Source organism: Bos taurus, chromosome 11, assembly GCF_002263795.3.
Source record: "Bos taurus isolate L1 Dominette 01449 registration number 42190680 breed Hereford chromosome 11, ARS-UCD2.0, whole genome shotgun sequence".
NCBI lineage: Eukaryota > Metazoa > Chordata > Mammalia > Artiodactyla > Bovidae > Bos > Bos taurus.
Genome location: NC_037338.1, coordinates 59903145 through 59930642, shown reverse-complemented (window position 1 = coordinate 59930642; position 27498 = coordinate 59903145). Strand labels below are relative to the sequence as shown.

The 27498-nt window shown below is 34.8% G+C and overlaps 1 protein-coding gene across 6 annotated transcripts in view; it reads left to right on the top strand.

Annotated features, from left to right (window-relative positions):
• USP34 (ubiquitin specific peptidase 34) overlaps positions 1–27498 on the top strand; it is a 241283-nt gene that overhangs the window by 170451 nt on the left and 43334 nt on the right. For 4 of the 6 annotated variants that reach the window (XR_009496463.1, XM_059891776.1, XM_059891778.1 and 1 more), the window contains 16 exons: positions 39–143; positions 1964–2019; positions 2111–2231; positions 9803–9986; positions 10504–10664; positions 12812–12877; positions 14861–15007; positions 15109–15165; positions 15261–15338; positions 15756–15850; positions 18414–18586; positions 21170–21323; positions 23418–23496; positions 24677–24730; positions 24839–24934; positions 27032–27127. Coding sequence is in view for 5 of the 6 variants with exons in the window: in XM_059891776.1 (XP_059747759.1) it covers positions 39–143; positions 1964–2019; positions 2111–2231; positions 9803–9986; positions 10504–10664; positions 12812–12877; positions 14861–15007; positions 15109–15165; positions 15261–15338; positions 15756–15850; positions 18414–18586; positions 21170–21323; positions 23418–23496; positions 24677–24730; positions 24839–24934; positions 27032–27127 (1722 nt within the window). In the remaining variant the exon portion in view is untranslated. The remainder of the gene's footprint in view (positions 1–38; positions 144–1963; positions 2020–2110; positions 2232–9802; positions 9987–10503; positions 10665–12811; positions 12878–14860; positions 15008–15108; positions 15166–15260; positions 15339–15755; positions 15851–18413; positions 18587–21169; positions 21324–23417; positions 23497–24676; positions 24731–24838; positions 24935–27031; positions 27128–27498) is intronic. The other 2 variants (XM_059891779.1, XM_059891777.1) reach the window with 1 other exon arrangement.

The following is a 27498-nucleotide window of genomic DNA, read 5'->3' as shown; positions in this document are numbered from 1 at the left end:
TTAAACTATTTTTACAAAGTTTAAATTTTTTTTGATAGATAGATGATTATGAAGAAGAACCAATGTTAAAACCTGGATGTAAAGAATATTTTTGGTTGTTGTGCAAATTAGTTGACAACATACATATAAAGGATGCTAGTCAGGTATGTTCAGAAAATTTTACATTAACTTGTTAATAGAGATGAATTATGTACATGTATCTTTGTGAATTTTGTAAGTCCTTATCCTTAAGGGCATTTTTATCAGTCTGTAATGAGTTGAAAATGTCATAGTTTTTCTACTTCATTTGTACCTTTGTGTTTTGCTCTCATTCCTTCCTTTTATTTTGACCTTAGTTGAAATGTCTTTACTTGGTACTTAGTTTCCTGTGTCTTCAGAGTAAGATCTGTGGGTATAAAATCTTATTTGGAGTGTGAAATTTAGACCTTAAATATACAGATTTCTGTAATAGTAAGTAGATTTTGAGTATATAAAGTAAAGTTGAAGTTAATAGAAATCACTTTTAAGCTAAAGAGTACTATCAGTTTTCTGATCTTTTAATTTTGTTATATGAGACTACAATGATACTCCTGTCTAACAAAGTCATTTAAAACAAGTCCATTTCGAAGAAAAGCTTGGCCACATAAAAACTTTTTTTTTCCTTTTTATAAATTTAGTAAGCTAAAATAAATCTACTTGATCTCACAGAAAAGTGAGAAACACTTGAAAAATTTAAATTTAAATATTTAGGAAACCTTTTCTGTCAATTTTTTTCATGTATTTCAATCAAAGTCCAATATATACACTATGTATTTAAAAGTCCTTTAACGTTTGAGCTTTCTACTTTTAAGGAGCAGTTTACATCTGAATTCTTATTCTATTTTACATTTGAGAAATTTAAAAATCAATATTGAACCTGTTTTAATTTTTTCTTTCAGTTTTACTGAGTTATAATTGGCATACAGCACTGTGTAAGTTTAAAGTATACAGCATAATGACATATACATCATGAAATGATTACCACAATAAGCATAGTTGAAGATTATCATCTCATACTGATATAAAATTAAAGAAATGGAAAGAGATTTTATTTCCTTGTAGTGAGCACTTTACTCTTTCAACAACTTTATATAACATATAGCAATGTTAATGATATTTATCATGTTGTATATTACTAGTATTTACTTATCTTACTGCTTTTGATGACCGCTTCCAGGTCTTCCTCCCCCTAGAGCATATTTTAATGTATTTGACATTGTCCATAAAATACTAACGCCAGATAGACATAGAATTTTTTTTTAAAACCTATGGTCGCCTATTTAAAGTAGGAATCTGTTATTTCTTGCTTGGTAGTCAAAAGTAATTTTCCTTCTTGGTTATCTGAGTTTCTTTGAGAATCTTCTTTTTTGTTTATAGCCGTGCCACATGGCTTTCAAGATTTTATGGCCCCAGTCAGGGACTGAACCCACACCCTCTGCACTGAAAGCGTGGAGTCCTAACCACTGTACTGTGAATCCTCTTAAATTAGATTCTGTTTTATGAAATCTGTTTTAATTTTGTTGCTCGGTTATAATGAGAATAAAGATTTCTGAAGTGAACTGTCCATTTAAGTTTATTTCAAAAGGTGCTATTAGAAGCAAACCTTGGTGAATTGTATAGTATGTGAATTATATCTCAGTAAAATTGTTAAAAAATAAATCAGACCTAGTGTTTTCTCATTAATAAATTGCTATGGCTGTCATAATTTATTGCCAACAATTCATTGATTTTTTTTTGAAGGACTATTAATGGTGTGTTTACAACTATAATTTTATTGATATTATGTATAAGTAAAGAGTAGTTAAATACTTATAATTTAATTGGCATGTTAATGAAGAATTCTTGTTACTTAAAAGTAAGGATTTTTTTGTTTTGTTTTAGTAAATACTGAAATACTAAATGTAAAAATCTGTATTTGAATTTTGTATTTTCTTTTTGTATTAAGACAACACTGCTTGACCTGGATGCTTTGGCACGGCATTTGGCTGACTGTATTCGAAGGTAAAACTTGATGTGAAATTGACAGTTTTGTTGCATAAAGATAAAGGAAGCAACTGCATGACCTATCTTGTTTTGCTTGTGGTTTTTGTAGCAGGGAGATCCTCGATCATCAAGATGGTAATATAGAAGATGATGGGCTTACAGGACTCCTAAGGCTTGCAACAAGTGTTATTAAACACAAACCACCCTTTAAATTTTCAAGGGAAGGACAGGTTGGTAATAACACATCCAAGTATTTATATGAAATAAAACTAAGCTTTTTAATATTGTTTCCTTATATGTGGATATGTTAAATCTCCTTAAACATACAAATATAAAGTTTATCAGAACTTTATTACTGGTAGGAACAGTGAACTTTGAATAAGATGAATCCTAGAAATATAAATCTTAGCCTTGTTTTTAGAATGCAGAACAAGTTTTAATTACTGTGACTGAATATAAAGAGGCCATCTATACTTAATAGATTTTTATAGAATTGAATATTTTGAATTAATAGCACATGGAATTAATGTAGTCATTGTGGAGTACTTATTGATTCACACCTTAAAGGCCCATTTGACACAAATTCTATAATTGACTGTTTGATAACACCTAATAGCTCTATACCCACAAATGTCTAATTTCTCTTTAGATTGTGTTATTTACTGTCACTGGCACTTTGTCCATGTTTCATTAAGGAAATTAAGTTATGGTTTGGAGTATTGCTTTCCTGAGGTTACTGATCATCTTAGGAAACAGGAATAACCAACAGAATGGAAGATTGTCCGCCATGAACATGGGCTAAGGGATTCTTAAGATAAACTTAAAGTGATAGTCTGACTTGACTTAAATCTGTGCTGTTACCCCTATTGCACAAAGCCCTGTTTTGTGGGTTTTCTCCTGGATCTTTTAAAATTTTTCTGTTAGTCTCACTGGGAATAACTTGACTTATTTATAGTCTTGCTTGGTGGAAGTCTTATGTTATATTTAAAGCAATATGTAGTTTTTATTCCAAAGTGTAAATATATTAATTGATCTGATAATGTATCATTATAAAGCAAAACATCATTTTAAAGAAAAAGGAATTTTTAGGTAGTGCTGATAAAGGTAAGATTCTTATATATTTTAATTTCAAGTGATGTTTTGGTAATGGCCTTCCAGGACTTTCTGTGGCTGTATTAAAGACAAAGGTATATATTATGTAAATACGATTCTGTGATTTGTGTTCATCATTTAAAATGAATCCAAAAAGAGGGAGAAAATACATTAAAAACTTGAATACATCAAAGAGAAATTATTTAATTTTTATTGACATTGATGTTGTCTATATTTGTTTAAAAAAAAAAAACAACTGCAGTGAACATCTTTGTATATTTGTTCCATTGTATAGTCATACTTGTTTTCATGTGTTTTAAAGCCATTTACTTGTATTATTTTTTCTCCGAGTTGCTCAAATCCTATCCTCATTTTCCTTTTATGTATGTATGTATGTGGTCCATTTCTTGATAATTTGTAGAATTTTTGTATGTAGGAAGGTGCCCTGTATATTTGGGGATGTTTCTGGTCTTTCTGTTTCGATCTATGGATCTGTTCATTCTCCAGTATTATATTCTAATTAAGCAGAGTTACACTTTTCAGTTAATGTCTTCTGGAGATTGTCCATCTTCATTATTAGTCCTTTGCAGAATTGTCTTGGTTGTTTATTTTTCCACAACGAACTTTAGAATCAGTATGTCTCATTCTTTCAAAAATTAAAATACTGATACTTTTCAAATTGGGGTTGTGTTAAATTTATGGCTTGATATAGAAAAATACTAAAATTATATTAAATTGCCTGTACAAGAGCAATATTTGTCTTCTTATTTATGAAGACCAGTCTTCTTGTGTTATCCAATTTAATGTCATTTAGAATTTGAATTTCAGGAATTTTTAATTAAGATTCTTCTTAGGAGTTTTCTTTCTTCAGTTCAGTTCAGTTGCTGAGTCGTGTCCGACTCTTTGTGACCCCATGAATCGCAGCACGCCAGGCCTCCCTGTCCATCACCAACTCCCGGAGTTCACTCAGACTCACGTCCATCGAGTCAGTGATGCCATCCAGTCACCTCATCCTTTGTTGTCCCCTTCTCCTCCTGTCCCCAATCCCTCCCAGCATCAGAGTCTTTGCCAGTGAGTCAGCTCTTTGCATGAGGTGGCCAAAGTGCTGGAGTTTCAGCTTTAGCATCATTCCTTCCAAAGAAATCCCCGGGCTGATCTCCTTCAGAATGGACTGGTTGGATCTCCTTGCAGTCCAAGGGACTCTCAAGAGTCTTCTCCAACACCACAGTTCAAAAGCATCAATTCTTCAGCGTTCAGCCTTCTTCACAGTCCAACACCCACATCCATACATGACCACAGTAAAAACCATAGCCTTGACTAGACAGACCTTTGTTGGCAAAGTAATGTCTCTACTTTTGAATATGCTATCTAGGTTGGTCATAACTTTCCTTCCACGGAGTAAGCGTCTTTTAATTTCATGGCTGCAGTCATAATCTGCAATGATTTTGGAGCCCCCCAAAATAAAGTCTGACACTGCTTCCACTGTTTTCCCATCCATTTCCCATGAAGTGATGGGACTGGATGCCATGATCTTCGTTTTCTGAATGTTGAGCTTTAAGCCAACTTTGTCACTCTCCACTTTCACTTTCATCAAGAGGCTTTTTAGTTCCTCTTCACTTGCTGCCATAAGGGTGGTGTCATCTGCCTATCTGAGGTTATTGGTATTTCTCCCGGCATCTTGATTCCAGCTTGTGCTTCTTCCAGTCCAGCGTTTCTCATGATGTACTCTGCATAGAAGTTAAATAAGCAGGGTGACAATATATAGCCTTGACGTACTCCTTTTCCAATTGGAACCAGTCTGTTGTTCCATGTCCAGTTCTGTTGCTCCTGACCTGCATACAGATTTCTCAAGAGGCAGGTCAGGTGGTCTGGTATTCCCATCTCTTGAAGAATTTTCCACAGTTTACTGTGATCCCACACAGTCAAAGGCTTTGGCATTGTCAGTAAAGCAGAAATAGATGTTTTTCTGGAACTCTCTTGCTTTTTCCATGATCCAGCAGATGTTGGCAATTTGATCTCTGGTTCCTCTGCCTTTTCTAAAACCAGCTTGAACATCAGGAAGTTCATGGTTCACATATTGCTGAAACCTGGCTTGGAGAATTTTGAGCATTACTTTACTAGCGTGTGAGATGAGTGCAATTGTGTGGTCGTTTGAGCATTCTTTGGCGTTGCCTTTCTTTGGGATTGGAATGCAAACTGACCTTTTCCAATCCTGTGGCCACTGCTGAGTTTTCCAAATTTGCTGGCGTGTTGAGTGCAGCACTTTCACAGCATCATCTTTCAGGATTTGAAATAGCTCAACTGGAATTCCATCACCTCCACTAGCTTTGTTCCTAGTGATGCTTTCTAAGGCCCACTTGACTTCACATTCCAGGATGTTTGGCTGTAGGTCAGTGATCACATCATCGTGATTATCTGGGTCATGAAGATCTTTTTTGTATAGTTCTTCTGTGTATTCTTGCCACCTCTTCTTAATGTCTTCTGCTTCTGTTAGGTCCATACCATTTCTGTCCTTTATTGAGCCCATCTTTGCATGAAATGTTCCCTTGGTATCTCTAATTTTCTTGAAGAGATCTCTAGTCTTTCCCATTCTCTTGTTTTCCTCTATAGCTTTGCACTGATCGCTGAGGAAGGCTTTCTTATCTCTTCTTGCTATTCTTTGGAACTCTGCATTCAGATGCTTATATCTTTCCTTTTCTCCTTTGCTTTTCGCTTCTCTTCTTTTCACAGCTATTTGGAAGGCCTCCTCAGACAGCCATTTTGCTTTTTTGCATTTCTTTTCCATGGGGATGGTCTTGAGCCCTGTCTCCTGTACAGTGTCATGAACCTCATTCCGTAATTCATCAGGCACTCTATCAATCAAGTCTAGGCCCTTAAATCTATTTCTCACTTCCACTGTATGATTATAAGGGATTTGATTTAGGTCATACCTGAATGGTCTAGTGGTTTTCCCCTCAATTTAAGTCTGAATCTGGTAATAAGGAGTTCATGATCTGAGCCACAGTCAGCTCCTGGCCTTGTTTTTGCTGAGTGTATAGAGCTTCTCCATCTTTGGCTGCAAAGAACATAATCAGTCTGATTTCGGTGTTGACCATCTGGTGATGTCCATGTGTGGAGTCTTCTGTTGTGTTGTTGGAAGAGGGTGTTTGCTATGACCAGTGCATTCTCTTGGCAAAACTCTTATTAGTCTTTGCCCTGCTTCATTCCGTATTCCAAGGCCAATTTCCCTTTACTCCAGGTGTTTCTTGACTTCCTACTTTCGCATTTCAGTCCCCTATAATGAAAAGGATATCTTTTTTGGGTGTTAGTTCTAAAAGGTCTTGTAGGTCTTCATAGAACCATTGAACTTCAGCTTCTTCAGCGTTACTGGTTGGGGCATAGACTTGGATTACCGTGATATGGAGTGGTTTGCCTTGGAAACGAACAGAGATCATTCTGTTGTTTTTGAGATTGCATGCAAGTACTGCATTTTGGACTCTTTTGTTGACCATGATGGCTACTCAATTTCTTCTAAGGGATTCCTGCCCGCAGTAGTAGATATAATGGTCATCTGAGGTAAATTCACCCATTCCAGTCCATTTGAGGTCGCTGATCCCTAGACTGTCGACATTCACTCTTGCCATCTCTTGTTTGACCACTTCCAATTTGCCTTGATTCATGGACCTAACATTCCAGGTTCCTATGCAATAGTGCTCTTTACAGCATTGGACCTTGCTTCTATCACCAGTCACATCCACAGCTGGATATTGTTTTTGCTTTGGCTCCATCCCTTCATTCTTTCTGGAGTTATTTCTCCACTGATCTCCAGTAGCATATTGGGCCCCTACTGACCTGGGGAGTTCCTCTTTCAGTATCCTATCATTTTGCCTTTTCATACTGTTCATGGGGTTCTCAAGGCAAGAATACTGAAGTGGTTTGCCATTCCCTTCTCCAGTGGACCACATTCTGTCAGATCTCTCCACCATGACCCGCCCATCTTGGGTTGCGCCACGGGAATGGCTTAGTTTCATTGAGTTAGACAAGACTATGGCCCTAGTGTGATTAGATTGACTAGTTTTCTGTGAGTATGGTTTCATTGTGTCTGCCCTTGATGCCCTCTTGCAACACCTACCGTCTTTCTTGGGTTTCTCTTACCTTGGGCAATGGACTCTTTGTTCAATTTTGTTTTCTAATTAGCTGTTTATGAAGAGGAAGGATTTGTGTATATGAATTTGTTGCAGGCCACCTAAGTTAATTTATTGTTTGCAAATTTTTTCTTCCTACTTTATTTTTCTAGAGATATAAATTGTAAGAAACCTTATTTACATATTGTTTACAGTAGGAATGGAAGGAGTTTTAACAATGTTATTTAATTCTTTGAATTTCTTCTAAATTACATGTCAAACATCACACTCAGACCTGTTCTCTCAGGTATCTGTTTGAGATTCTTCTTTCTGTGAAGTATACCAAAATCGCTGTACCGTTACAATGGTATATTATAATTTTTGAGATTCTTCTTTCTGTGAAGTATACCGGTATGGGTGTACTGTTATAATGGTACATTATAATTTTTGATCTAAATAGGTCAAAAGGAGTATAATCTTTGACACATAATTCAGAAGAAATTCAAACAATTCAATAACATTGTTAAAACTCCTTCCATTCCTACTGTTAATATGGGCTTCCTTCTTGGCTTTAGATGGTAAAGATTGTGCTTGCAATGCAGGAGATGCAGGTATGATACCTGGGTTGGGAAGATCACTGGAGAAGGGAATGACAACCTACTCCAGTATTCTTGCCTGGAGAATTCCATGGACTGAGAAGCCTGATCGGCTACAGTCCATGGAGTCACAAAGAGTCAGACATGACTGAGCTAATAACACATGTTAATATATATGTTACTCTTTAACTTAAGGTCACCTGCTTTCCTGGCAAACTCAGAGTGAGGAAAATAAAAGTATTGTTCATTTCAGCATGGTTTTACTAAACCTAATATTTTAATTAAAATACTTTTATCAGAGGCCTTAAGTATATTTTGTCAAAACTTTGAAGCTATGAATATTTATTTTTTTTAGCTTCTGTATTTAAACTATCAAAGATAGTTCATTGTTAAACTAGTTACTAGCCAATTCTATTTCTGTTTGAGTGAGTGACGTATATTTTCCAGTTCATGTGAACATGCTGCTCTGTGTCTCCAAGACGGTCTTCTCCTTTTCAATTATAGAATAGATGAGACATAACCTTACTGTCAGTTTATCAGCTATATAAAATAAGCCTCTGTTCACCTTCCATATTTCTTAGCCAAACTTACTTTTCTTTGCCAAGTCAGGAACTATGCACTGTACTCTGTTTGACAGCAGTGAGATGGAGGAGGTGAGATCATTAATGGGAAAATATTCTAAATTGTCCTTCATTTGGTACCTGTATCAGAGGGTCCCAAGACCACTCCCAGATTTGGTGATTCACTAGAAGGACTCAAAGGACTCATCATGTAATTGTATTCATGACAAAAACTTTTATTCAGCCAAGAAAAAGTCTGGGGCCAGATGTGGTGGAAACCAGGTATGCCCTTCCAAGAGTCACCTCCCAGAGGAGTTGCATGGGAATGTGCTTAATTCCCCCAGCAATGATTGTGACATTGAGGTGCTGTCTGCCTGGGATGCTCTCTTTAGCCAAGCAGTTCAGGGGTTTTATCCGGGGTTGGGTCATGTAGGCACATAATACCTGTATAATGGACCGCAGTTACTGAAATTCAGATGAAAAGCAAGTATTCTTCACAAACCAAATACAGATAGCCATAGTGGGCCACTTATATCACTTCAGGAAAGTTTTATAACAGAGGAGGGAACTGTTGAGCGTTCAAGTGTTCAGACAACAACCAAGAGCCAAACTTAAAATGCAGCCTTTTCTAAGGATAGCAGTCTCAGTCTTAACAATATTACCTCTTTTCTACACAGTACTCCAGGAGGTTTTATACCCCAGAACAGTATACCATTGTACTACTTGAGATGGGTGAGGGAGATGACTTTCTTTGTAATAGTAGGAAAGGACCAATTAAAGAACTGGTGGGGAAAAGTGACCCTTTCTCAGGCAGATTAGGGAAAAACACCTATAGGGTGTATTTTACATGGTTAAGCCTTGCACCTCAGTTTGAACTTCACTGTTACTGAAGTTAAGAGCTTGATGTTGTAGTTCCTGACTGCAGCACCTTCTAGGTCTGATGCCGGGCAAGATTGTTAACCTTTTTTGTGTTTTGTTTGTTTTGAGGCCTGTGAATAGTATCTGGCACTTGTAAGTGCACATTATAAGTGAGTTGCTGCTGTTGCTACTACTACTATAATTATTAGAGTGAAATAAGGAGAAACTTAAGTAAATACAGAGAAAGTCAAGATAGAAAGTAGTGAGTCCTAGGTTAAAATGTTTGATCACTGAATGGTGTCGAATACAATATACTGTCGTTGGGACTCTAAACGATCAGATATTAGGAAGGAGAGAAAAGTAAAGTTGAGCGCCTTCTCCCATTTTACTTTTCTCTAAGAGAAATGATGTTTGGGAATACTTTTAGATGATGGTATGTGATGTTTTTAAGTTTTAAAACAGTCTTTGTAAACTTTTGATTGTCATATAGTCCAGTTTACTCTATAGAACTTACTATATTTGGGATATCATTAATTTCCAAGTTTGGATAATATACTTGGTCTTTCTTTTCCTCCTCCCACCCCCCCCCCAGGAATTTTTAAGAGATATCTTCAATCTCCTGTTTTTGTTGCCTAGTCTAAAAGATAGACAACAGCCAAAGTGCAAATCACATTCTTCAAGAGCTGCTGCTTATGACTTGTTAGTGGAGATGGTAAAGGGATCTGTTGAAAACTACAGATTAATACATAACTGGGTCATGGCACAACACATGCAGTGTAAGCATTCTTCTTTTCCTTTAATCTTTGTCAATTTTGTTCATGGAAATAAGATTTTGGAGGGCATGATTTAAAGACAGAATTCGCCATTCATACAATAAAGACAGAATTCACCATTCATACGTTTTAACATTGTAAACTATTGATGCTAGGATGTATGAAGTTAAAAAAGGAATATTGGTTTTTGAATTTAAAGCAACAGTTGTGATAAACTTTTTCAGAGATACGTGAAATACTTTGGCATTTTTGGGTTAAATAATTTAGTGCCAAATAAAGTCAAGTTCTGATAGTCTTGAATATTTAGGAATGAGTTAATTTTACTGTGTGTTTAAAATGTACCAAATATTTTATGTATGTGAACTAAATATGTATATGAACTAAATGAGTAATATAAACCTAAGCAATATGTATATGAATTAAATAAGTAACAGGTATAGTGGCTGATAGTGAAAGCAGAATACATTATGTTTAATAGTTTGTTTGGGGGGTGTCTTTTTCTCCCTCCTTTTTTCAGCAGCTCACGCACCTTATAAATGGGACTACTGGCCTCATGAAGATGTCCGTGCTGAGTGTAGATTTGTTGGCCTGACTAACCTCGGAGCTACTTGTTACTTGGCTTCTACTATTCAGCAACTTTATATGATACCTGAGGCAAGACAGGCTGTTTTCACTGCTAAGGTACAGTTTTCTGTACTTTGAAAGTTAAAACTTTAAAACAGAATTTTAAAACTTTGTTGATAGATCCTGATTCAGTTTAGTAAATATTGTTTGAGGAAATAATTTTAAATAAAATTGACAAAATTGGATATTACTAGCTAACATATATATTTGAATTATTTTAACATTTCAATTGATTATTCTAAACGCCACAGTATAATTTGTTTAGCAAAGGAAAATACAGTTGTGGAATATACACACTCAGTGTATTGAATGAACACGGTATTTTCTGTAAAAATAAATATAAATTTTAATTACATAGATAATAAAGCCTAAAACAAAGTAGGGAATTATTATTAGAATCACTGAACTTGTTATTTTTTAATATTTTAGGGTAAATTTGATTGTGGCCTAGTTTATTTAAGTAAGCTCTACTTTATGTTATTTTTGTTAATTTGTTCTTTGTAGTTTTCATTCTTTGTTTGCCATGGGCTGTTTTTTAGTTTGCCTTCTGGACTGCTTTTATAAGTTTTTGGCAGACTTTGTATATACTTGAATATTTTGTTTTCTTCCACATGTCATCTTGATGTCCTTGCTTTCCCACCCCCACCCCCCACCACAAAGTATTGAAATTCTTTGTATATCTTTAGTGAATCCTTACTATGTTTAAGGTGTGCTTTAGAATCTCCACATTTACAATATACTCAAATGGGTTTCTTTTTTTTTTTTTTGGCTTTAGTTAAATTGATGTCTTTATCATCTAACTGATTATAATTAGAAGTTGATTTTATTAGGCATGTGTAAAGTTTTGTGACTAAATTATGTTGTCCCCATTTGTATAACTTTATAGAACCACTTATTAAAGAAGCGTGTTTTCAGTGATTTTCTTTTTAGGAGATGACTTAACGACACTTTATAGTCTATCTTCTTCATATTAACGATCACCTTTTAGCCATTAGCACTGTCAGGAATTAGTATGTAGAAACAGAAAGAACAATCACATGTGTTAACTGAATGAATGTCAGAAATGGTAATTTTGGATAAAAACTAAATTTAGACTTGTCTCTACATAAGGAATTCTTACAGAATAGAAATTTGACATGATTTTGGAACGTGCTCTCGTCAAATGAGCACTTGATTATTTACATGAAAATGTCATTTTTATTTCCTTTTCAGATTTTCACGGAAAGATTAAAGAAAACTGCATGTATTTTAATTGTGGCTGAATATACACAGTATAAAGTTTATCCTATTAACCATTTATAAGTGTACAGTTGTGTGGTATTAGGTATATTCACACTGTAATCATTAACACATCAATCTCCAGAATTTTTTCACCTACCCCAAGTGAAACTCAATACCCATTAAATACTTTGCTCCCCATTCTTTTTTCACCCATATCCCTTGCAACCACTGTTCTACTTCTGTCTCTATGAATTTGACTACTCTCAGTACCTCATAAGTGGAATCATGCAATATTAGCATGTGACTGACTTATTTCACTTAGCATAATGTCTTCAAGATTCATCTGCTTCTTCAAAATTATGACAGGTAATAATTTGTAAAGAGAATATTAACTACTTTATTGGTTATTTTAAAATTTTAATGAGATAAGAGTATATCTAACAAGTGCCTGGGATGAATGTGGGACTCTCCTATAAGGCTGATGTTCTGAACCAAGTCTCCAGTAAATTAGTATAGCCAGAATCCTAAATCTCAGTTAATGTACTTGAATATTTAGAGGATTTTCAAAGAAATTGGCCAGAATTGCCCTGCAGTGTTAAGGATCTACTGTTCTAGAAAAAAATGAAGGTATGACTAGATGAGTATATTTTTTAATGTGTGAATTTGTTTCTGGAGAAGATGTTTTCTGTTCTTGCGAAACTGCCAACTTGTAAATCAACATTGAACCAAATAAGTACTGATAAATAAAGTAGTTTTAAGATTTCTTTATTTAGTTTCCTTACATAATAATGATGGCTGTGTTTGTATAATTAACAAAATACTTCAATTTTTAAAATGCTAAAATTGTTAAGAAAACAGACTATGTGTTTTTCCTAAAAGAATGAAAACAGTGTTGAGCACATTTTAATGCTTTCTTTTCTAAAATATCTAATTTACCATCAACGCCAGTATGTTGTAATGGAAGGTTTTTTCTTAATTTACAGTATTCCGAAGATATGAAGCATAAGACCACTCTTCTGGAGCTTCAAAAAATGTTTACCTATTTAATGGTATGTTTGAGAATCAGATATGGAAACTAGTTAGATATACCCTTTGACCAAAAGAAACTTTAATTGGAGTTTGAGTGTATTGGCCTATCCTGACTATATACTCTGATTTTTCAAATTGACTTTGTCAGTTGCTGATGTTCTTTATCATAGTGAATTTTAACTTTCATATTTCAGTCATCTGTATTTTGTTAATTTATCCTTTGAAGAATTTCTTATATCCAGTCCATTTTTCATCACAAGGTCACCCCCACCCTTTAGTCTTAGGATTTTCTGACTGATTTTTCTTTGTCTTTCTTAGTTTCCACCCAGAAAACTATAAAATTAATCGTTAAAAAATAGCAACTCTTAAAATACTACTCCCCTAGTTAAAATTCCTCAGTGGTTCTTTATTATGAAACTAGTTTTGGTGTTCAGGTCCAGCCAGGATGGCATGTATCCCCTTCCCTTCAACTTCCTTTTTTATATCCCCCCAACCACTGCCCACATCCAGCCTCACCCTGTAGTAACTGCAAGCCAGAGAAGTGCATCACCTTTTGCTTCCTCGCTTGTGCAGTTATTTATCCTGCTCCTCCTGCCTGTAGCCCTCCTCCACTAACACTCTTCTCCATTTTCTTCCCTTTCTCATCTTTCAGGAATCAACTTGGTTTTCTTGAGAAAGTGTCCCCTGAGTGACCAAATTCCAGAGTATTCCTTATCACCATAATTTTGTTACACAAGTACTTGTATTGAAAGTTACTTGTCTAACTTATTAGAATTTTGAGGAAAGATCTTATTTTATTTATACCTGTGTATTTCATCTTCTGAGATTTAATGAAAATTCAGTAAATGAGATTTTTGAAACAAAATTAAAAGATTTGTTAGTTATCCCTTGATTCCGCTTACAATCTTTTAAGATAGTTGGAACATGCTATTTGAACTGACAAAGCAGTTTTACTGCTTTTTATTGTTTTTTTTTTAAATCATTATTTCACAATTTATTACCTGGGGTAAAAAGCTGCCACATGACATCTGGTTGATTCTTTGTAACACAGTAATAATCATCAGATATTAGTTACATAATTGATTTCTTTGAATATTAGTGAGCTGTATTATTGATGTGGAAACTTGAAAAATCAGAAACAGCTTTTAGGTAGCAAATTTGGGGGCTGTAGGAAAATAAGACAATAAAAGATAACTTCTGCTGATTCATTATCTTTTTGGTCAAAGATATATGTGCTGTGATAGGGATGTACAAGAGGAAAATACTTCCTTTTTTTTTTTTTTTTTCTCTTGACAAGCATCAATTGTTGATAGGCTTGCTAAAGTCACGTTTATTGATTTCTATTCTGCTGTGGGAGAATTCTATTGAATTACAAAGAGTCACAGATGCAGGCTTTGAGTATTACTGCTGTTTTAAACCACTACTAAACCAAAGTTCAGTTGATAGGAAAGTTTATTCACCCTGTAAAGGCTTTGATTTTATGCTTTATAATACAAGTCTGCATCCCACATTCCTTCCTAGAAATTCCTAGACTTAAAAAAAATGAAAATTTCTTAGCTTATGGTACTTTAAGCATCTTCTGGCACCAGAACTATTAAACTCAAAATGATATGTGCTGTGCTTAGTCACTCAGTTGTGTCTGACTCTTCACGACCCCTTGGACAGTAGCCTGCCAGGCTCCTCTGTCCATGGGATTTCCCAGGCAAGAATACTGGAGTGGGTTGCCATGCCCTCCTGCAGGGGATCTTCCCAACCCAGGTCTCCTGCTTTGCAGGTGGATTCTTTACCACTGAGTCATCAGGGAAGTCCATGAATACTAAAGTGAGAATCAAACAAAAATGAAATAGAGTATTTTAGTTCTTTCTTAGTAGATTTACAAAGATTTTATTTACCTATTTTATTGTTTATTCAAGAACCTTGTGATACTTTTTTTATTGTTATTTGAGAGGTACATTTATTTGATTGTTTGATAATCCTCCTCCTTACACCCTTTTCTTTCACAGGAGAGTGAATGCAAGGCATATAATCCTAGACCTTTCTGTAAAACATACACGATGGATAAGCAGCCTTTGAACACTGGGGAGCAGAAAGATATGACAGAGTTTTTTACTGATCTGATTACTAAAATTGAAGAAATGTCTCCAGAACTGGTTAGTACTGTAATGTTCAAGTTCCTTTGAAATTTTTAGAGATTTTGCACGGTTCTAAATTACTGACTTTTGTGTTTTTGTTTGTTTTTTTTTTTTTTAAGAAAAATACTGTCAAAAGTTTGTTTGGAGGTGTAATTACAAACAATGTTGTGTCCTTGGTAAGTATTCTTCCTGATTTTTGCTTTTTGAAAATTTTTATGTATGTTTTAGCTTATTATGAGAATTTACCAATTTTTGACTATTGATTGACTAGGATTGTGAACATGTTAGTCAGACTGCTGAAGAGTTTTATACTGTGAGGTGCCAGGTGGCTGATATGAAGAATATTTATGTGAGTAATGTATATATTTTTAAATTTTTTTCCTGTTTTTCAACTGTTTGTGTGTATACACACACACACATATTTATATATATAGAGAGAGACAGCAGGCTTCTGTTTGTTACTTTGAGAGAAAATTTTCATGTTTTCATCTGTTTTCTTCTTGCAATGTTACTCAAATAAGAATTAAAGGTAGACCACAGAACTGATTTTTCCTAATCAGAATTTAAATAGTTGAGTTTTAGAAATATTTAGTAAGATTCAGAGCACCTTGTCCATTTTTTTTTTTTTTTTACTAAATTTAAGAGTTCATTTTTTAAAATAAAAACTTTGATTTCCTCTCTGCATTCTGTTCAAATTGTAATGAATGCTTTTTGTGTTTTTTGCGTGTTGCAAATAATAATATGAAACTCTTAAATGTGTAAACAGGAATCTCTTGATGAAGTTACCATTAAAGATACTTTAGAAGGTGACAACATGTATACTTGTTCTCATTGTGGGAAGAAAGTACGAGCTGAAAAAAGGTATGCTTTTTTGAAACCTAATTTTTGTCATTTTGATAAATCATCAAATAGAAGTAAAATACAAACTTAGGATAAATTAATGTTACGCTTATGAATATTACATGATTACATGATACAATCAGCTGCTTGAAGCTGATTCTTACACAGCAAATTTTCATTCAGTTATTCAAGTAAACATTCAAGCACTCTTAATTTTTTTTTTTAATCAAGTATTTAACAAGGTGTGTATGATTGCTTAGTCCTTTCCCATGCACTCAGTGGAACGTGATAAAGAATCAACTCATGAGCTGAAGACTTCCTCTGAACTTCTAAAGTGAGATTTTTTTCTTTAGAGCCAGCCACGAGATGGCTGGTTTAGGACAGAGAGTAGTTCGGTAAAGATGTTTCAATCCTACTCTTGAACACTGAATAGAAATTAGATTGAAAGATTATGTTGTTCATTACTGGAAACAAAGGCAGAGAAATGGTAATGACCTTATAAGTACTAGAAAGTCTGGGATTTGACCACCTTGCCTCAAGTAGAGGATTTACATTCATGGTAATAGAAAATAAGATTGTTAATATACAGTGACACCAAATGATTAACACCTGGATTTGAGGATTATCTGCATAGTTGATTGAAGCCATCAGAACATTTGCCTGAGAAAGAACATAACTGTTGCAAAGAACTCAGACCTTTGCCAACCTAAAACTACAGAGGAAAAAGTGACAGAATGAAAGTCAGGAAGGGAAAAGAATCAGGATATTGTGGTAACCCAGAATCTGGGGAAGAGAATTTCAAGAAGGTATTCATTCAATTGACATAGTATGCAGAGATGAGGGAAAAAATAATAGCCAAATAAAATCATTGAATTTTTCAAAAAGATAGTTCAATGATGTTTCTGTCAGGTTGTAGCAGTAGAAGCAGAGTCATCAGAGAACATGACACAAAGTATAGATCATTCATTTTAGAAGTTTGGCAGTAAGAAACAGAAAGAAAGATGGACTTTTTTAGAAAGAACTTTGAAATCAAGCAGAGGAGGAGTTTTCTACATGAAGTAGATCTGAGCGTGTTTGAAGACAGTGAATGAAAAGCTTTCTTTTCAAATTGCTTAAGAGAAGATTTTCCCAGATAAATATGCCCTTGAAAAGAATGGTATTCTTCTTCTCAGTCTCCAGAAGTCAAGTTGGTTGCAAAAGAGAAAAGTTATAATGAATACACTCAAAGCATAACTGTGCAGGCAGTTACATGTAAAAGACAAACTCATCTGACGAGAGGTTAGGTCAGAAGTTAAGGAGTTAAAACAGACTGGACTCAGGCAAAAGTTTATTACTGTGGAGTAATATAATTAGAAGTCAGTGAAAGATAATTGAGAGGCTCCATTCTTATAGAATCTCTTATTTATTCAATAAATTTGGAATAAGCTTATTGAATAAATCTGTTCTTGATTAACTATTTCCTTATTGAAGCATTCCTTTAATTTGGCTAATATGATTCTACTGTTTTGTTTTGTTTTTTTAATATTGTCAAATATCTCCCAAGAAAAGTATTATTCAGTCCTCTTGTACTCTTATCATACTTCTAGATGTCTCTAATAACATAGTAAGTGTTCAACCGATCATACTCAGTTCTGTCTTCAAGCTCTGGTTTTCTCAGTTACTCATTCTTTGCTAAAAAATTTTATCTACTACCATAATACCACTCTCTACTGATATACTGCTGCTGCTAAGTGGCTTCAGTCGTGTCCGACTCTGTGCGACCCCATAGACGGCAGCCCACCAGGCTCCCCTGTCCCTGGGATTCTCCAGGCAAGAACACTGGAGTGGGTTGCCATTTCCTTCTCCAATGCATGAAAGTGAAAGTGAAATCACTCATTCATGTTCGACTCCTAGCGATCCCATGGACTGCAGCCTACCAGGCTCCTCTGTCCATGGGATTTTCCAGGCAAGAGTACTGGAGTGGGGTGCCATCGCCTTCTCCGACTGATATGCTGCTGCTGCTGCTAAGTGGCTTCAGTCGTGTCCGACTCTGTGCGACCCCATAGACGGCAGCCCATCAGGCTCCCCGGTCCCTGGGATTCTCCAGGCAAGAACACTGGAGTGGGTTGCCATTTCCTTCTCCAATGCATGAAAGTGAAAAGTGAAAGGGAAGTCACTTAGTCGTGGCCTACCCTTAGCGACCCCATGGACTGCAGCCCACCAGACTCCTCCATCCATGGGATTTTCCAGGCAAGAGTACTGGAGTGGGGTGCCATTGCCTTCTCCGGACTGATATGCTAATGGTTCCCAAATAATCTTACCTAATTCAGAAAACTGTGCTTTGCTCTCCCATCCTCACCATGGCATATTCTACAGTCTACTGTAGTTTTTCATTTGTTTTTCCCATCTAAACGTGGGGAAGTTCTTTCAGAATAGAAAGTCATGTAAGGAGATAGATTGATAGATTTAATAAGAGCATGATTCAGAGTACTATTTATTATTACTCTGAATTGAATATGGAAATAAGTGTAGTATAAATGTAATTGATAATAGCTAGAATACTTTTGAAAGATAATTTTTAACAACTTTTGTTTTTGTCTTTCAGAGCATGTTTTAAGAAATTGCCTCAGATTCTGAGTTTCAATACTATGAGGTATACATTTAATATGGTCACAATGATGAAAGAAAAAGTGAATACACACTTTTCCTTCCCATTACGTTTGGATATGACACCCTATACAGAAGATTTCCTTATGGGAAAGAGTGACAGGAAAGAAGGTAATGCAAAATTTCTTTCTCTTGCCTGTGTTTACTGTAGGTCGCCATGACAAGATAGTCCTAATTACAACATTGTAATTAAATATACATTTAAGAAAATTAAATTAAATCTTAGAAAAATGTTTCTAAAGACAATATGGTATATTCAGACAGTTGGCCTATAAACGTTCTGTATCTACTAGGACTGTGTTGAAGGCACCGTTCTAGGCATCGGGGACACAATACTGAATGAGATAAACATGGTTCCTGGTCTTGAAGAACTTAAGTCTATTGGGCATGGCATATTTTAAACGGGATTATTAACATAAAGTGTTGTCAGATTGGTTGAGGGGAATCACAGGGTTGCTTTCAAGAGAAGGTGACATTTAAGCAGAACCTGAGTATCAAGAGCTAGATTGAGAGGAGCAAATAGTCTTGTTGGAGGGTGGGGGGTTAGGGGGTTGGTAAAACAGGCAAAAGAGTGGCAGCCAGATTAGTCTTTTGTAGGCCAAGTTAATGATTTTGATCTTTATTTCAATGTGAAGCTATTGAAAACTTTTAAGCAGGAAACCAAGATAACCAGGTGAGATCTGGAGAAAGTTATTCTAACTATAGTAATAGAAATGGATTAGAGGCTGAATAAAAGGAGTGTGGGGAGGCTATTAAGGCAAACCACAGGAATAGAAGCATACTAGTAGGGTTAGAGAGAAGTGTATGGCAGTGGAGTTAATAAAACTCAATGACTGAGTGAAACAGTGAAATCAACAAAGTTCCTGAACATCTGTCCACTATTTAACTTGCTATCATAATAATGAGAATATAATGACAACAAGAAGAAGGTGTCTACCCCTCTGAAGCTTATAGTTTAGTCAGTCTACTCCTAGAGGAAGGAAAAGTCAAGAAAGGTTTCTGTTTGATCAGTTAGGTGACTAGTGGGATCAGTACTTCAAGAGCTCAAGAACGAGGGAATGTGGTCAGAAGTATTGAATGCTAAAGAAAAGCAACGGTTCCAGTAAGACCACAAGGGAAAATTATCTAACATGTTGAAGATCTTTGGTTATCACAGCAATTTAATATGGGTATTGTGGTAGGAAGGCAGTTTGCAGTGAATTTAAAATGGCACTTGAGTTACCTACAAATTGCTGTTCTTTTCATAAGACCAGTGATTTTCAAACATCTGTGTACATGCCCTAAGAACCATGGTGAGGAATGGGAATAGATGAGAGGAGAGAAGAAAGCAGAACTGGTTTAGCCCTTACCTTTTCCATTCTTCTTTGGCAGAGAGAAGTTCTATTTTACATAAGAGGCCTGGTGGTGTTTTGTTTATATAGAAAGTTATGCAGATTGAAATTTTTGAAATTTGAAGAGCCACCATATTATAAGATTTAGGAAAAAGAACCATATTTTATTCTTTATACTGTATTGCCGGGTACTTAATGAGCATCCAGTGAGTGTTTTACTCTTCACTAAATGGGAAATGAGAGATACAAGCAATGAGTGAGCGCTACTCTTTCAACAGAATAACATAATCTTTCTTTGAAAAGAGAGGATGGTGATTATAACTATGAAGGGATACAGGGTTAAGGGAGGGAACTTTATAGTAAAGTTGAGTACGTTTAGGAATTTCAGGAAGTGACCAAAAAGAGGTAAGTTTGAAAATATAGACAGATTTAAGAAGTTGACATTGTATATATATGTCCTACTTTTCAGAATGCTTTCAAACCGTTTGTAAAATTATAGCAAGACTACATAGTAACTGTGCTTCACTGTATTTTCCATGATGCCACCATGCGTGAAAATAACAAGAATGCCAAGATAAAGGAGTTTATTAGGCCACAGAATCAGATCCTAGTATACCCAAACTCCTCAGCCACTGCTCTGCCACTGTCAGCCATTTCCTCCTCTTCAGCTAATTGTTGCTTCACTTTTCATGTTACACTGTGCACTCAGGTGAACCAAGTCTGCTGTTTCATACATGCTTTTAATTACACCTTTTCTTTTTGTGTGATGGTGGAAATATAGATTGTAAATCATACATCTTCTGGAGTTTTTTTCTTTAGTATCTATTATAATAACCTTTCAGATTGAATCTCTATGGTTGGAAGTATGTTTTGTTTCTTTGTACATAAAGCTTCTAATACATAGTGTTTTTTATTAATTGATAAAACAGTTGGAACCATGCTACCAGTACAGTGCTTCATTTTCCTTAACATAGACCAGCAGGCATAAATATGTTAATACCTTTCAGGTCTTGTGTTTGCTTATTCCTAATAAAGATAATATACACTGTTTCATTCAAGTTTATCTATTTCAAAAGGAATAGCCAGATTAAACAAACAAAAATTTACATTTACTTGTTATGTTGAGATTGTCCCTGGTTATGCACTAACAAGGTAGTTGTTTTTCCAGTAATGTGTATAAAAGTTCCTTAAAATTGTAGGCTATAAATAGTGAGTGACAGCAAATAGAGTTGTTTTGTGCCTGTTTGAATATATGAAGTATCTGTGCCTATTTCTGTGCATGAAGTATACTCTATCAAGTGATTCTAAGATGTCATTGTGTGCTGTTTTCACAATCACTGCCACTTCATGTAAATCATTTCAGGTTTTAAGGAAGTCAGTGATCATTCAAAAGACACGGAGAGCTATGAGTATGACTTGATAGGAGTGACTGTTCATACAGGAACCGCAGATGGTGGACACTATTACAGCTTCATTAGAGATATAGTCAACCCACATGCTTATAAAAACAATAAATGGTGAGTTTTAAATACTTTTTCCTTGGGATTTAAAATGAAAATCTGTTTCAATTTTTAAAGTATAAGCTTATAATAGTTTTTTTCCTGAGATATGTTTTCAGATTTTTGTTTTCTAAACTGTACCTATGTCTGGAAAGGGGGCACATAAAATGTTTAAATGAAAGCGGCTTTCAAAAGATAATATGAATCCATTGTTCTTAAGCTTTATAGATTTCTGCACTTTTTTGAGAACTTGATAAATGCTTACTCAAGAAAAATGAAGACCCTCAAGAGTTTTGCACACAGCTTAAGATTCATAGACAATATTGCACCTTCTGAATCTTACCTGTGGATGGCCACAAAGTCCTTATATATTCCACTTAGAAATTACCCGCATACTCCATTTTCTTCACTTTACTTTTCCCCTCTAACACACATTCTTTTTTATCATCTTTTATCAAGTTAATGGCTGGAAGTCATTCGATCAGTCTTTAATAGCTGGTTTTTGGCCTTCGAATGTTGTTGGTTAAATTCTTATATGTAGAGACTATTGCTGTCCTGGGCATTGTTCTAAGTGTTGGGGATATTGCTTTGAACAAAGTGTACATTGGTAAATTGATTTGTGCTTAGCAGAACTCGTGCCTGGAAAATTGCATGGATGGAGGAGCCTGGTAAGCTACAGTCCATGGGATTGCAAACAGTTGCAGACGACTGAGCAGCTTCACTTTTTTTGCAGAATACTTTTGTTCAATTATTTCTCTTTAAGCCATCATGTCTATGGTATCTTTTACTTTTTCTGGTCCATTTGAAAATAAATTTTGAAATGGTACCTTTATCTTTGTAAGTTTTCCAGGCTCTTAATATTTTCCGTCCAATAGCTTTACATGTTATATTTATGCAAACTTTTTATTCCTCGCTTATATGAACTCTTTTGTTACTCCTAGATTATAAATAGATCTGTCACATTTTAAGGTGGTTATAACTATGTTGTGAAACTATATTCCCAATTTCTAGTGGATTAAAATTGTCAAAACAAGAGCTTAGTTAGAATTGATTGCACATTAATGTTTGATCAATATTTGTAATATATTAGAATGTAATCTAAATATTTTAAAAATAGGCACAACACAGGTAAAGTACATATTGTTGTTTAGTCGCTAAGTCATGTCCCATGAACTGTAGCATGCCAGGCTTCCCTGTCCATCACTGCTTCCAGAGTTTGCTCAAATTCATGCATGTCCTTTGAGTTGGTGATGCTATCTAACCATCTCATTCTCTGCTGCCCTCTTCTCCTTCTGCCTTCAATTTTTCCAAGCATCAGGGTCTTTTCCTATGAGTCGACTCTTATCATTAGGTGACGGAAGTATTGATGCTTCACCGTCAGTCCTTCCAATGAATATTCAGGGTTGATTTCCTTCAGAATTGACTGGTTTTATCTCTTTGCAGTCCAAGGGACTCACAGAGTCTTCTCCAACACTACAATTAGAAAGCATCAATTCTTTGGTGCTCAGCCTTCTTTATGGTCCAGCTGTCACATCTGGAGACTACTGGAAAAACCATAGCTTTGAGTATATGAACCTTTGTTGACAAAGTGATGTCTTTTCTTTTTAATACACTGTCTAGGTTTGTCATAGCTTTCCTGCTAAGAAGCAGATGTCTTCTAAGTTCATGGCTGCAGCCACCATCTGCAGTGATTTTGGAGCCTAAGAAAATAAAATCTGTCTTTTTCCACTTTTTACCCTTCTGTTTGCCATGAAATGATGGGACCAGATGCCATAATCTTAGGTTTTTGAATGTTGAATTTTAAGCCAGCTTTTTCACTCTCCTCTTCTACTGTCATCAAGAGGTTCTTTAGTTCCTCTTCACTTTCTGCCATAAGTGTGGTGTCATCAGCATATCTGAGGTTGTTGATATTTCTTCCAGCAATCTTGATTCCAGCTTGTGATTCATCCAGCCCAACATTTTACATGATGTACTATGCTTATAAGTTAAATAAACAGGTTGACAGTATACAGCCTTGTCATACTCCTTTCCCAATTTTGAACCAGTCATATATACATATATTTATATATAGTACAATATATACTTGATCAATACATATATGCTCTGCTTTAGGTATCTTTTTAATGATGCTGAGGTAAAACCTTTTGATTCTGCTCAACTTGCCTCTGAATGTTTTGGTGGAGAGATGACGGTAAGTTTTATTCAAAAATTAAGTGGTTTGTGAATTTCCAAGTGCTTTACAGTATCATAAAACCCCAAAACAGTCATTTAACTTTCCTTTAGCTCCTAATTATATGTAAGATTTGTTATTTGTTTAGTATAGTTACTAAGTTTGGAGCAGATACCAGACATGGCAATTTTTTAAAAAATATTTTTTAAATGATTTCTTCAACTGATTAAGAAGGTTGACTTACAATTGAAAAATAAAAGTATAAGAGTTAAATTACACTGATACAAGACATTATTGAATAAGTTGTTTACTTAAATACTTTGGGGTTAGAGCAGGAAGAAATTGCTCTTTATTGACTTACTGTGAGAAATCTTTGACCAGGAAGTTGGCTTAAGCTGAACTTTAAAGATCATTCCTTGGTACTTTGTGTAACAATAGCAGCTGTTATTACTAATTATTACTAGTGACAGGATAGAAAAGGGTTATCTCTTATGTAATTAGCAGTTAAGATGTAAAAAAGACAGATTGGAGTAGTCTTAAAATAATTTCACTTTTTCATATGCATTTTACCCTGGTAGCAATTTTCTGAAAACTTTAAATTTTCCCTGTTGATTATCTAAATCAGGTATTAAAAAGTATTTTATATTTCACAGATAAGCCCAGATAAAGTTATATTTCTCTTTAGTAACTGTGTTTATTGTGAATAACTGGTCGCCATTCTGGATTTTAATGAAGAGGCTTTCTTATTGCTCTTTGATGCTCTTAGGTACTATTCTGAATCGAAAAGGAGAAGTAGAAAAATTTTTAACACTTTGAAAATGAGTAGAAGAAGGAAGTAAATAATGTGTTACCATTGAAGGCATAGCTAAACCTATTGCATCTCTAGGTGTTATTCCTAGAATAGTTCCTTAAAAAAAGATTAAAAAGAAAACAAACTTTGCAAAACTCTTCTTTTAAAAGTAGTTTTTCAGATTGCAGTCCATTTTATTAAACTTTATATATTGGTGGTAAAGTACCTTAAAAATATTTTGATATTTTCTTTGCCAAAAATTTCTGTCAAAGATTTTTATGTGATAATGCTATTTGAGAACTGTTTACAAAATTACTGTAAAGTTTTAAATATCTGTTAGTAAAATATTTGGTATATAAATACAGCTGAGTGTACCTGTTTCTTAAGGAAAACTTTCATTTTTTTATACAGACCAAGACCTATGATTCTGTTACAGATAAGTTTATGGATTTCTCCTTTGAAAAGGTAGCCATTTCCTTCATATATTTTACATTGTTTTCTGACTTCCATATTATCTACTTGTATAGTTAAACTATGTCAAAATGAAAATATACTATTTTTTCCCTCTTGAAGACCCACAGTGCATATATGCTGTTTTACAAACGCATGGAACCAGAGGAAGAAAGTGGCAAAGAGTACAAATTTGATGTTTCATCCGAATTGCTAGAGGTATGAGTTAATTTAAGTTTAGCAACAATTTAAAAGCATGTTAAGTATTTATGCAAGTATTCTATAGTATAAAAGCAGGCTCAAACATCATTAGTATCTGTAATCCAAAGTAGACCTTAACACTATTTATTTTACAAATAGTCTTGGTAATACCGACATATGACAGGTGAACATAAAGTGAATGAGATTAAAGGGAGTGGAAACAATTATTAGTAACACTGAAGAAAAATAAGAGAGGTAAAAGGTTTGTGGAATTAGTGCAAGCTCACAAATAACTTGTATGATCAGTGATATATTTGGATTGGGTGATAGGACTGAGAGTATTCCTTTTCTTATGCTTCATATTATACAGAAGTGTATTTTAAATGCATTTAAAATGTATGTATATATATTTTAAAATGTGTCTCATTTGTAGTAATGAAACTCTCTTCATTTAATAATATATTAAGTGATATTGTTAGGGATTTATAAAAGATATTCATGCTGAGTGTGTTATATCAGTGTTATAAACTGACTCAGCCAAAAGTACAGAAAGTAAATCTGCAGGAAGGTTTACCTGGTAAACATGTAATCTTCCTACAAGACAATTAAACTTTCATTGATTGACTGGCATTTTGCACTGTTTTGGTCAAGTCTTAAAGCTGAGGAGACTTTGTTCCCTACTCTTAATGGTATCTTGCCTACCTATAATTTTCTGATGCAGTGCCAAGTATATTACCTTCTCCCAAACTCCTCAGTTGGGTTTACCATCAGAATGAGAAGTCAAACTATGAAACTCACCTGTTTATACAAAAATTTATTTCAAATTCTGTCATAATAGCAAAATTATTATAGAGTATCATCATTATGTGCAAGACTTCGTGTTCCCAAGGTATTCAGATAAATGTAGACTCTGTTCTAGATGAGGCCCTAACAATATTTTATGATAGTCAACCCACTTATTGAAGTAAAATAAAATTTTAAATAAAATCTTATTGATTTACAGTTGACATAGGAACAGCATAGGCTTGAACTGCAAGGTTCTACTTATATGTGTTTTTTTTTTTTCCAGTAAATGCAGGATGTATAAGTAAATATGAATTTCTTTTTCATGTTATCTTTTCATGTTTGATGTGTAGTTTTCATAATACATATAACATCTACAGTGTTCTGTATAGGACTATTGAGGGACTTCCTTGATGGTTCAGTGATTAAGACTCCAAGCTCCCAATGTAGAGGGCCAGATTCGATCCTTGATCAGGAACCTGGATCTTGCATGCTGCAGCTAAAAAAGATCCTGCATGCCAGAACTAAACATCCCACATGCTGCAGCCGAGATCAGAGACCTTGCCTGCCACAGCTGAGACCAAGTGCAGTCAAATAGATAAATATTAAAAAAAAAAACCCAAAGCTATTGATGCAGGTATTGAAGTTCATCTTGTAAGCAGACAACATAAACACACCAGTATAGATGAATACAATACAGTACTGTAAATATATTTTCTCTAGCTTATTTTGTTGTAAGAATAAAGTATATAACACATACAAAATATGTATTAATCAACTGTTGATGCTATCAGTTCAACGGCTTCCAGTCAACACAAGTAGGCTATCAGTAATTAAATTTTGGAGAGAAAAGTTATATACAGATCTTTACTGCAGGACTTTGGCAATCCTAACTCCCTCATTGTTCAAGGTTTGGGTCAGCTGTAGGGACTTCCCTGGTGGTCTAGAGGTTAAGACCCTGCCCTTCCACTGCAGGGAATTTGATCTGTGGTCCAGGAACCAAGGTCTCGCATGCCACACAGCACGACAGTGGTTAACTGTATATTGCTCATGTACATCTCAAACTTCCTGGTCTCCAGACTTCTTTATATTCTTAATATTGAGAACCTTAGAGTTTTAACTATTCATTTTTATGTGGTTATATGTATCAATATTTACCATATTAAAATTAAAGCAAATTTTAAAAATTTATTTTAAAAAATAACCCATGACATTCTGATACAAATAAAAAAATGTTCTTCAGAACAGAACAGTTCAGTGAGGAAAGTGGCCCTGTTTTACTTCTTTTTTTTTTTACAAATCTCTCTTAATACCTGATTTAATGGAAGACAGCTGGAGTCTCATAACAGCTTCTGCACTTGGTCTCTTGTGATTTCATTCATCATTGAGCCTCTGGAAAACTCCATTGTACACTCAGAAGAGAATGAGGTGGTTTTTTTTTTTTTTTAAGACTGATAACATTTTAGTGTTACTAATAAAATTGTTTGAATCCCTTTTTTAAAAATTTATTTTAATTGGAGGCTAATTACTTTACAATATTGTGGTGGTGGTTTTTGCCATACGTTGATATGAATCAGCCATGGTTGTACATGTGTCCCCCTGTCCTGAACCCCCTCCCTGCTTCCTCCCCATCCCTCTGGGTTGTCCCAGTGCACTGGCTTTGAGTGCCCTGTTTCATGCATCAAACTTGGACTGATCATATGTTTCACATATGGTAATATACATGTTTCAGTGGTATTCTCTCAAATCATCCCACCCTGCCTTCTCCCAGAGTCCAAAAGTCTGTTCTTTACATCTGT